The sequence below is a fragment of the Simochromis diagramma genome, unplaced genomic scaffold (genome assembly GCF_900408965.1).
Source record: "Simochromis diagramma unplaced genomic scaffold, fSimDia1.1 OVJJ01000685.1, whole genome shotgun sequence".
NCBI classification, from domain to species: domain Eukaryota; kingdom Metazoa; phylum Chordata; class Actinopteri; order Cichliformes; family Cichlidae; genus Simochromis; species Simochromis diagramma.
The window spans coordinates 12,379,962-12,391,907 of NW_024387477.1; the positions used below are offsets into that span (position 1 = coordinate 12,379,962).

The window sequence follows — 11,946 nt, forward strand, 5'->3', positions numbered from 1 at the left end:
GGAAGGTCCTTCCTCTCTATGTGGCTAAAAGCAAACATAGTCATCTCTTCTATTTAGAGCATTAGTTATATCACATTTAGAATAATAAGATGAACAATCAATAAACAATCAGCAGCACCACTTGTTCATCACAGACCATAAAGAAATGAGGACAAATTATAGTAACTCTGTCTCGTGTTAATGTGTTCTTCTTGTCTCGGTGCTTAGTGTTTGTCTTCAGGTTACTTCCTGTTTTTTACTTTGAAGGTTTGTTTCCTTTCATGTCTTGTGTTAGTTATCATGGTTTTCTTTTTAACTTTTTGTCACAGTATCTGTTTCGTTTCCAGCCCTGTGATAGTCTTTGCTATGGTTATTTTTTAGTTTGTGGACTGTATTTTGGACTTCTGTTAACTGCCTATGTTAAAGGCTCTCCTTTTTTTTGATGAATTAGAAGAAGTCTATGATTTTTCTCATACAAAACTTTCTTTTTTTTCTTTCTTTTGTAATTGAAGTCTTTATTTGTTTTTAACATTTAACAAAACAAACAATACAGCTTCCAGTCCCATGGTTAATTCACATTTGCATTTTGGGTCAATTATCAATAGTTACTAAATATCAACACACACACACAAAAAAGGGTAAAAAATAAAATAAAATAAAATTCTTAAGTTATTCAGTTATTGAGTGCCTAAACAAACCTACAACACAGCAAACATAACATTTAACAAAAGGTAATTGCACTGCAAAATAAGATCCATCAATCTCAGCCAAAACCACGTCCCCATGATTTGTCAAAACCCTCCATGTCATCATTAATCCTAGCCAAGAATTTTTCATATGACACCATTTTCAGCATATTTTCTTCCCACCTGTTATATTCTGGAGAAGATGGTTCCTTCCACACACTGAGAATCACTCAGGCCACAGAAAATTTTCTTTTTTTAATTAGTCATAACTAATTCTTAAGAAGGGTCCAGTTTTAAAAAGAAAGCCATAATACACTCCTCAAAACCATTTTTTATTTTTCACTGTAAATTTTATTCGCTATCAACTGACAAATACTCTGATCTTTGTATAACTTAGTGCTAGCTATAAAACAAAAAACAACCAATTTTCTATATATTTTAAAAGTGATTATACATATAGGGTGAATCTGGCCAGCTAAACATATCCTGCATGCCATTCACTGTTCTGTCTGACCTTATATTTACTGTTTATTTCTACCATATCCATTGCAGCGCTCATTTTTCTAACATACCACATATCCCAGCTAGTATTAGGTAAGATGTACATCCCGGAGGGGTCAGTGGTCCATAACAGGGGTAAAGACATCTGTTCATACTGGCATCTACGCCTCAGTCAGTATTAACTGTGGAAGGAAGAAACTTAACAACAGGAAATCAAAGAAACAGACACAGGGAGGACATGCAAAATCCAAACAGACAGGCCCCAGCCAACCAGGAGGTTATCTCTGCTGCAATATAACATCTGTTACTAAATAACAGATAAAATCTGCCTTCTGATGCTTTCTGTCTGGTTTATTCTAATGTCTGCAAAATTTTATTCTCATGAACTAAACCACTAAAGCATCCAATTTTATTATTTTTTCTTCATGCTGCTAATAAAATGGTTACTAAAAGTGAAATGGAAAGTGTGAGTGACAGATTCCTTCTGAGTCAGACACTAACACATGAAAGACGAAAATTATTACATTATTACTGAAAGCATGCTGTGAGAAAATCACAGTGGACATATGGGGTATCGATTACTGCCTCAGTCTAATTGTGCATTTGTCTGTGCATGGTTAGTGTGTTTGGGGATGGGGATTTGTGGAGAAGAAAGAGACAGAGGGAGGGACAGAGGAGACATTTTCCTCCCACTCGTTTGTGTCAAGAAAGGGGGAGGTCCAATTTGTGTCATAAACCAACAAAACTAAGCATGCAAGGAAGGCGATAAACACAGGCAGGACTGAGAGATGATACAAGCAGGGTGAAAATTAGGATCTTATTTCTTTATTTGAACCAGAAGGGAGAGCTGTATTGTGAAAGATTTACCATCAAGTTTCCAAGAAGGCACCTGTTGGGGAGAAGAGTTGCACTTTTCTCTCAGAGTCATCGCTACCTGGGTCACACTGACGAGCAGCAATGGGCTTCGTTTTGTGGGGGTTCTTGACTGATTTCTTCACCTACGAGACCACCAAATCCGTGGTGGTAAAGAGCTGGTCTGTGGGTATCATCAACCGTATTGTACAGCTGCTCATCATCACCTATTTTGTCGGGTCAGTGATCTGTAGTTTTCTTTTGAGTTTTTTTCAGAGTGTAATAATGTGTGTAATCATGGGTGTAAATTGAGTTTTCCTTAGCTAAATTACAAAATATTTCTTTCACTGATCCGTGTCATGCAGCTGGGTCTTCATCCATGAGAAAGCTTATCAGTCAAGCGACACCAACATTGAGTCCTCCGTGATGACCAAAGTCAAAGGCTTTGGTTATCTACAAAACCAAAACCAAAATGAGAACTATCAGAATCGTGTGATGGACGTGGCTGATTACGTGTCGCCCCCTCAGGTGAGTGACCTGATGATAACATGACATATTTAAACTTTGTAGTTTTCTATGAGTTATTAACAATGTTGGCAGTTAAGATGCTGCAGTTGTTTTTAAAATAACTTTTATGATGAGCAAGCTTTCTTCCCAGTCTCATATGTGTAGTAATAAATAAACACAAAGCATATCATAAGCATTCAGTTGTTGTTTTAGGGTTCAGGCGTGTTCTGCATCATCACCAAACTCATCGTCACTGAAAATCAGTTCCAAGGACGATGTACAGAGGTGAGTACACATTCAAGCGCATGCTTTTGTCACGTTTTACCTATTTTACCATTAATTTTCAGTCGATTTTAAGGCTTGCTGGTTTTATTGTAACCACCTATGTCTTCTTATTCCTAGGCAGCATAAAATACGTCAAAAATATTGCATATTTTGAACAAGGAAACCAAATTGCAGATTTTTTTGTCAACATATCAGGATCAATATTATTGCAAACTGATATTCCAGCAGATATCTGCCTGGCATTTATACTTACGGGGTGTTTTTGGTCTCCAGAGAATCAACAGGAAGTCTTCAGCTAATTCACTGAAAGCCCTACAGCAAAAACATGGTCATATATATCAGTAAAGATTTATGACTACATTTATTTTTTTTCTGACAAATCTAATTAAAGTTTTAGTCTCTTTTGCACTGACATCAAATTACATTCTACTCCTACCTGTGAGTGGCGGTAGGATGCAGTAATGAGCTGAAGGGCAGAGGGCACACCTTGAGCCATTAACTCCTTCTCAATGTAGTGTTAATAATAATGGATTGGATTTATATAGCGCTTTTCAAGGCACCCAAAGCGCTTTACAATACCACTATTCATTCACTCTCACATTCATACACTGGTGGAGACAAGTTACAGTTGTAGCCACAGCTGCCCTGGGGCAGACTGACAGAAGCGAGGCTGCCATATCGCGCCATCGGCCCCTCTGGCCAACACCAGTAGGCAAGTAGGGTAAAGTGTCTTGCCCAGGGACACACGACCAGGACAGAGAGCCCAGGGATCGAACCGGCGACCTTCCGGTTACAGATGCGATTCCCAACCCCCTGAGCCACGGTCGCACATGTTGGCAGTGTGGTCCATCCATCCATTTTTCTTAGGCAGAGTATAACCTGGAGAAGTCATCAGTTTGTCGCAGTAGTGTGTCAGTGCGCCCCAGGGCAGCCGTGGCTACAATGTAGCTTGCCATCACCAGTGTGTGAATGTGTGTGTGAATGGGTGAATGACTGAATGTAGTGTGAAGCGCTTTGGTAGTAAAGTGCTATACAAATACAGGCCATTTACCATTTTGTAATGAGACGGTGTGTGTGACCAGGTAGGAGGGCCTTGCCTCTGGATGGCAGGCAGAGACTCGATTCTCAAGGCAATGCTAAAACTGTATATAGAATGGGAAGAACGGGAGTCTTTGAATCTATTCTGGAATTTGTTACATTTATTCATTTGGTATGGAAACAGCTTCATGTCAGTATAAGATGAATGCAATTAGTAATATCACTGATATGTATTCTTTAATGTTTCTAACGTAAACAGGCAGATCTGTAGGCTCTTAAACGCAGCCTGTTATCTGTCAGTGGCAGACAGGATGATTAAAAACTGACCTCACAGTGCATTAATAGCAGCTGGTAATACTGCAACATTTTTCAAGTTATATTTGGACTGATATATCGGGTTATATTTGGACTGATATATAGTGACCGTGGCTCAGGGGGTTGGGAAGCGCATCTGTAACCGGAAGGTCGCCGGTTCGATCCCCAGGCTCTCTGTCCTGGTTGTTGTGTCCTTGGGCAATACCTACTGGTGTTGGCCAGAGGGGCCGATGGTGCAATATGGCAGCCTCGCTTCTGTCAGTCTGCCCCAGGGCAGCTGTGGCTGCAACCGTAGCTTGCCTGCACCAGTGAGTGAATGAATAGTGGCATTGTAAAGCTCTATATAAATCCAATCCGTTATTATTATCTTAGAGATGTGATTTTCAGTTTTATTTTTCAGTAGTAAAAGCACCAGAGCAGTCGTCCATGTGTTCCTGTTCATCCACTGTTACATTTCTATATGTTTCTTATTTTGTCTAGCATGCATTCAGTTTCTGTGTTTATGTTGTTTTTTAGACTGGGAAGAGGTTCATATGTTCTTCCAATGAAGACTGCCAGAAGCATGTTGGCAGCAACCTTTCCAACGGTGAGTCAGATTTATTTAAAACAGAAACTTTCAACAGAAACAGAAACGTGCTGATGTCAAGTCTGTGGTGTTGTAACTATGCTTATCTTTAAATATTCTTTAAATCAGATTTGTGGCATTGGCTGGTAAGTAAATACTAGATGAAAAAATAATCATGAAAAAATCTTTAACCCAAAAATTGAATTAATAAAATAAGGCATGGTGCTAAAAACTGAGGAAATGAATTACGCTATTTAACCCCAAAAAAAACAGGGTTTCTTTGTTCTTTTAACCGGGACAAAAATATTTTTAAAGTAGAAGTGAAGTTTAAAAAGAATCATATATTTATTTTATCTACCTTTGAGACATAAGGCAGAATGTAGCACTTAATACCCAGGAACAAACCTTCTTAAAAATAATATCAATATAAATAATATCTTCAAAATAATGTGCAAAGATGTTTGTGATATTATTGTATCTTCAAATAATCTTTAATTGAATATAAGAATATATTTATAGTAGAATGAGCCAGCCTTTGTTAAACTTGTAGATTTATTGATGGAATCTTTATACCACCTGATATTGTTTAAATCCAATGTAGTAAATGGTGAAAATTGAAATGTGTTCCTATGTTTTGCAGGTTTAATATTATAATATTGAAACATATTGGTAACAGAAAGTCAGACAATGCTCATTGTTAAATATTTCAGTCTTTACAACCAGGTGCCATGTCCTTTAGCATATTTTAGAAGAATATCAACTGCACAGAGTATGAACCTAAATCAAAAAGCAGGGTAAATATTTATAGTTTTATATTGTTTACAAACAATTTGCAGTAAACGTTATCCAAAACTCTCTGGCCCTGTCTGACAAAGTAATTCACTCCTAAGCCTAATAAGTGGTTGTGGCAGCAAGTATTGCACTCAAGTGTTTGCAATAATTGGTAATGAGTCCTTGTCCTTGTGGACTGGAGGAATTTTGGCCCACTCTTATTTGCTGATTGAGGATGAATGGTCATCTCAAGTCCAGACTTAGGCCACAGTGACTAGGCCACTCCAAAACCTTCATTTTGTTTATTTTTTAAGCCATTCAGAGGACATCGGTGGACTTGCTGTTATTTTTTGGATCGTTGTCCTGTTGCATGACCCAAGTGAGCTTGAGCTTCAGGGCATGGACTGATGGCTGGACATTCTTCTTCAGGATTTTCTTTCAGAGAGCCGAATTCATTACTCCATCAATTATGGCAAGTCTACCAAAGCAGCCCCAGACAATCACGCTACCACCACCGTGTTTGACTATTAGTATGATGAACTTTCTATTAAATTTTGTGTTAGTTTTGCACTAGATGTTAAAGTTTTGTCTCACAGAATATTTGATTAAAAGTCTCGAGGCTCATCGTGATGTTTCTCTGCAAATCTGAGATGAGCCTTTGTGATCGTCTGCTCACTGTTACTCTTCCATGGATGCCATTTTTGCCCAGTCTCTTTCTTATTGTTGAATCATGAACTCTGACCTTAAATGAGGCAAGTGAGACCTGCAGTTCTTTGGTTGATGTTCTTTGTGAGTCGTCGATGTGATTGAAGTAATTTCGGTCAACCAGCCATTTCCAGCAAAGGTTCACCGCTTGTCCAAATTTTCTCTGTCTGTGGATAAAGGCTCTTCCACGTCGAAAGCCTTAGAAATTGTTTTGTAGCCCTTTACAAACAGATGGTTGTCAAGTTTCTTCAGATCGTGGCATGTTGTTTGGCTTCTTGAAATGTTTTGACCTAGCCCACTTTGTCAGACAGGTTCTATCTAAGTAAATTCTTGATTCAGTAGGTCTGGTCAGTAATCAGGCCTGGATGTAATGAAACTTAACTCAGATTTCCAAAACATTAATAATTTAAGTGGGACAATTACTTTTTCACACATCATTTTTTCCCTTAATAAATGAAATTATTATTTTCAATCTGCAATTTGTATGTGCTTGGGTTATCACTGTCTGACATAAAAATGTGTTTGATGATCTGAAATGTGTGTGGCAAATATACAAAAACACTTGGGGTAAATACTACTTCACAGCACTGTATAACTGATCATTATTATGGCTAACAGTATCTCCATTCAGTTACCTGAGCACAATGTTTCCTTCCTCTTCTTTCTTACACACCAGGTGTAATAACAGGTGCTTGCCTTAAAAACTCCAATGAGTCCCATGGCATGTGTGAGATGGAAGGATGGTGTCCAGCTGAAAATGATGCCATCAAAATGTAAGAGTGCACGCACATCCCACACAAATACATTTCACTCACTGAAAGTGTCATCTTTGTCCCCTTGTCTCTGTGTTTATCTCCCACAGTGAACCAATGGATGTGAACACCTTCACTATTTTCATCAAAAACAGTATTCGTTTCCCTCTTTTTAATGTCACCAGGTAAACCCCACAAACCTAAACCGAAGCAGCTAAAAAACATCAGTATATTATGAGTGTCTTTTAAAAAAAACATAAAATCATTTTCCTTACTCAGAGGGAACTTTCCACCCACAATGACAGCCAATCAAATCAAGAATTGTAAATACCATCCAGAGGACGACCCCCTTTGCCCCATCTTTCGTGTGGGGGATGTGCTGAACTACACCAGTCAGAATATAACCGAACTGTTAAGCAAGGTAAGCATGAGTGTACAAGGTCGTATGAAGGTCTTGTCACTGTTAGGGTGTTTCAAGTTACAGACAGCGGTCTTGTCCTTCCTATGCAAAGCTTCTGAAGTGCCTCAATCATCATTAAGTGCACAAGATAACACTTAGCTCAAAAAGCCAGATATTTTTGGAAGTATTTCACATTAATTCTCTCTGATCTAAAGTCAATCCAATTCCATACACTTCAATACCAGCCTTAGCTTTGACACATATTTACGTCAAAGCCAAAGCTGGTATTACATATTTAAGTGCTGAACCTCAAGGTGTGTCTCTCTTTTCCCAATCCTTCTGTCTCAGGGTGGAGAAATAGGAATAAACATTCAGTGGGAATGTAACCTGGACTTAAACATTGAAAAATGTATTCCCAAGTACTCCTTCACACGACTCGATGCTCCATTTGCCAAGAATGCTGTGTCCAAAGGATACAACTTCAGGTAGTGATAATGATTCTTCCTCTTCAAGTTTACTTCTTTTTAAAAAAAATCAGTCTTTAGTTACTCTTTTCTCTTCTTTGAATACAGATTTGCAAAATATTTCAAAACAGAGAATGGGACTGAATTTCGGACTCTTCATAAAGCTTTTGCGATCCGTTTTGATGTCATGGTCACTGGCCAAGTGAGTTGTCTTCAAACTTAATATTAGACAAAGTGTGATAACAACTGGCTAAAACAAAGAATTTCCATGTGTCATTTTATGTAATTTATTTTCAGAAAATGTGACATTTATTAATTAAAAAAACACTGAAACATGACAAAATCAAGAAACTTTGCAGAAGTCTCAATTTAACATGAACTAAAATCATTTTGTTGAGCTGAGCATTGTGGGAAACCTACTACCACCACGTTAGCTTATTGTAGCACAGAGCTAGCTTAGCTTAGACTCTAGACTTAGCCTATTGCATAGGCTGTTTTTCTAAACACAGCACAAACGTTTTGAAGCTTCCAAATTTCCAGTAATTGCATAAGCAAATATACTCACCAACAACTTTATCGGGTACATGCTTTTAACACCAGGCTCAACACCCTTTTCGTTTTCATGGCATAGGAGATTTTGGTCCCTGTTGGTATGAGCATCGCACAGTTGCTGCAGATTTCCATGATACAAATCTCCAATTCCACAACATCCTAAAGGTGCTGCGCTGAATTAAGATTTGTTGACTTTGAAGGCCGTTTGCGTACAGTGAGCTCAGTGTCAAACTGTTCCAAAAACCAGTTTGAGATGATCTGAGCTTCATGACACAGAGTGTTTTCCTCCTGGAAGCAGTCACTAGACGATGGGTACATTGTGGTCATAAAGGGATGAAAATGGTCAGCAACAATATTCTGGTAGGCTGTGGCACAAACAATGCCCAGTTGGTACTAAAGGCGTGTGCCAAGAAAATATCTTTGCTACCATTACACCACCATCCATGCTTTCATGTTGTTTATACCAAATTCTGACACTACCTTTCAAATGTTAGGGCAGATATCAAGATTCAAGAACAAACCAGGTGATGTTTTTCCAAGTTTCTATTGTCCAATTTTGGTGAGCCTGTGTGGGTTATAGCCTTGATTTCCCGTTCTTAGTTGGCATGAGTGACACCTAGTGTGGTCTTCTACTGCTGTAGGGTCAATGTGTTGCCCTACACATTGTTGCACAGTGAGTGAATGTTATCTATATTCCTTTGAAAATAGCTCAGCTGATGTTTCCAAGAATTCAGTCTTCAGACTAAACTGCTGGCACAGAGCGCGATCAGTCCTCTCTCACCAGAGCAGAAAATAAGCATACTAGCCAAGTGTAAAAATATGACTTTTAAATCCCGGACTGTAAATGTTTAGAAAATAAATCACCATCTTTAAATATACATTTCAGTTATAATAGTGTAGAAAATCATTAAGGAATAGTACTTTATTTTAAAATTAAACATTATGGAGAGAGCCTGTGTGTATGAAACTGCATTACATGCCATCTAAAGTGACTCCATCTATTTCAGGCAGGAAAGTTTAACACAATCCCAACTATGATCAACTTGGTAGCTGCCTTTACCTCGATTGGACTGGTATGAAATTCTTATCAACCTAATCTATTGTTCTCATGTTGCTCTCGGCTCTCATTGATCTTTTGTATCTGTCGTGGCAGGGCGCGGTTCTCTGTGACATCATCTTACTAAACTTCTTGAAAGGGGCAGAGCAGTACAAAGCCAAAAAGTTTGAAGAGGTATTGCTTTTCATGGCACAGCAACATGTTTGTCCAAAAACCTATCAGAACCTTATCACAGATTTTCCTTCTTGCTTTGTCCGTGCAGGTGTCAGAGGCTCAGATAGAAGCTTCCATAGCTCAGAGTCCAGGGAGCCAGCTGTCACTCAAATGCATGAAGAGCTCCTGTGACTCTGGAGCACTTTCTCTCAACACCTATGACCAACCTCTCTAACCGACAGCAGCAATGTGAAGACATGGGCTCCCCTTCCTCTTTTCCTTTCCACCTTATTATAAGAGGTATTCAGCTTTAGATCGGCAAGTATATGGAACAGGGTAAAGGAGGACGATGTTGTTGCCATCTCCATAAGAAGTAAGGGCTTGTAGCTCACAACAATAACTGTCAAACTAGAGCCTCTTTGTAATAGTAATAAAATCCATTTTTATTCCAAACATTTTGATTTAGCAACATGTTAACTATGATAATCGTCAAACTCATGTTTGTCAGCTGAAAGGTGGAGCCGATTAAATCCTCCTGACTCAAGCCAAATAGGAAAAAATATGTCTAACACTGAAACACTGTTGAGAATAAATTATTTGAATAAGACTTTGGAGTATTTTTCTTTGTTGTCATGTACGCACAAACACAGTCTGTTCTTTTGTCTGAAGTAAAAGTGTCCAAGTCTCTAAGTGGTGTAGAGACACAGCAAATCCTGGTGTGTGTGTGTGTGTGTGTGTGTGTGTGTGTGTGTGTGTGTGTGTGTGTGTGTGTGTGTGTGTGTGTGTGTGTGTGTGATCTTAAGGTTTACAAATGGTCCATTATTAGTCCACATCTGGTGGATATTGCACCAGATGTGCAATATTGCATATTGCAGATTAATGGACTATTATAGTGATTCTTATTCTCTCAATTTTTAGTCATTTTTTTTTTTATGCAATTGAAAAAAAGATTATTCTTCTGCTTTTCTCACAGATTTTCATCTCAGACAGTCCCTCTACTTCTCTCCGTCACATATTTTCATTTTCCCGTCATCCGTCTGTGCCCACCCACTCTTCACTACCAGGACACTAATAGATCGGCTAAAGAGCTTCTTAATGGTGCTGACAGTGATTTATGAGAAAGGATATCTGTCAGGGGAGTCCACAGAGGAAACAACAGCAGTTAGTGTGAAGCTTTGATGTACTAAAATGATAACACAAGTTAGTATAATGCATGTAATGGAAATCATAGAATATGATACAATACACCACGAAGCACTCTGTACATGAAAAATACACAAAATGATTCAGTGTATCCCATAATTTTAAGGACCTTCTCTGTCACACATCCATGGCCTTTTTAGAATTACCAAGTAGCCTAACATGCCAGGTCTTTGTACTGTGGGAGGAAGTTGGAGCAGAAACACAAGGGACACGGAGAACATCCAAACTCCACAGAAAGGCCCCTGCCCACTGCACCAACCTGCCACCTGTTGAATATAATTATTAGCATTGAATAATGTGAGTGGGATGAGATGAGATTTGGTGGGAGGTGTTTATTTGCTAGTCAGCTATAGAGAAAATGTGGGTGTTATCTCAACTTTTCCAGCATAGATGCACAAGCATGAGGTGTTTGTGCAGATTTGCTTTGTTGATTTTTCTCTAAACTTCAGTCTTGTTGTTTCTTCAGATGCAAACCTAAACTGTGCTGCCATGTTCTTTTATAGAGGAGACACTTTCTCTTGGCAACCTTTTCAAACTTGTTCAGTCTTTTTCTAATTGGAGTATCATGAACTTTAGCATTTAATATGTTACATGCTAACTGAGGGCTATAGAGTCTGAGATGTAGCTCACCGCTTTTTGTAGTGTCTCTGAGCACAGTTTGCACAGTTTGACCCAAGGTGAATTTTCTGGGATGTGCCCTCCCACAGATTGGCAGGTGACTTTCCACTCGTGAATAGTCTTTCTCACTATACAACAATATACAATGGGCCTGATGAAGCTTCCTAAATTGATGGAAAGCAACAACTGACTCTCTACGGTCATTGTTGATGTGTGTCATCCTTAGCATCATGTTAATACTCACCTTAAGGCTCCAGACCAGCAAAGTGCCAGAACCTCTCCTCTTAAATAAAAAATGACACAGTATATGTCATCTATGTTCTTCATTTCAGCTTGTATTTATCTAATTTTAGAACCTACTGCGGACCAGATGATTTACCATTATGCCCGGATACATAAAACCCTAAAATTGAAAAATGCACTTTCTTTTTCACATGACTGTATAAATTTATTTTATTTGTTTATTCTGTAAAAAAAAAAAAAAAAAAAAAAAGGCAGAAATAACAAAGTTCTCGTCTAACCCTACCAAAGAAGACAGATAAC

General features: G+C 38.5%; 1 protein-coding gene across 1 annotated transcript; it reads left to right on the forward strand.

Annotated features, from left to right (window-relative positions):
* The first annotated feature begins 1,660 nt into the window (after positions 1-1,660).
* Positions 1,661-10,749, forward strand: p2rx3a (purinergic receptor P2X, ligand-gated ion channel, 3a). The gene is made up of 12 exons (XM_040016065.1): positions 1,661-2,257; positions 2,384-2,546; positions 2,739-2,810; positions 4,680-4,749; positions 6,881-6,977; positions 7,067-7,141; positions 7,236-7,377; positions 7,705-7,841; positions 7,929-8,022; positions 9,380-9,445; positions 9,526-9,603; positions 9,692-10,749. Exons 1-12 carry the CDS (start codon positions 2,124-2,126, stop codon positions 9,815-9,817), a joined length of 1,254 nt encoding a protein of 417 aa, XP_039871999.1. The 5' UTR covers positions 1,661-2,123; the 3' UTR covers positions 9,818-10,749.
* Positions 10,750-11,946: the final 1,197 nt, after the last annotated feature.

What these genes read in the sequence shown, in the direction of transcription:
- p2rx3a (XM_040016065.1), top strand. Translation starts at nt 2,124, where the DNA reads ATGGGCTTCGTTTTGTGGGGGTTCTTGACTGATTTCTTCACCTACGAG. An exon ending in TCCAAAGGATACAACTTCAG is followed by an intron (nt 7,842 to 7,928) that starts GTAGTGATAATG and finishes CTTTGAATACAG; the next exon opens with ATTTGCAAAATATTTCAAAA. An exon ending in CCTTTACCTCGATTGGACTG is followed by an intron (nt 9,446 to 9,525) that starts GTATGAAATTCT and finishes CTGTCGTGGCAG; the next exon opens with GGCGCGGTTCTCTGTGACAT.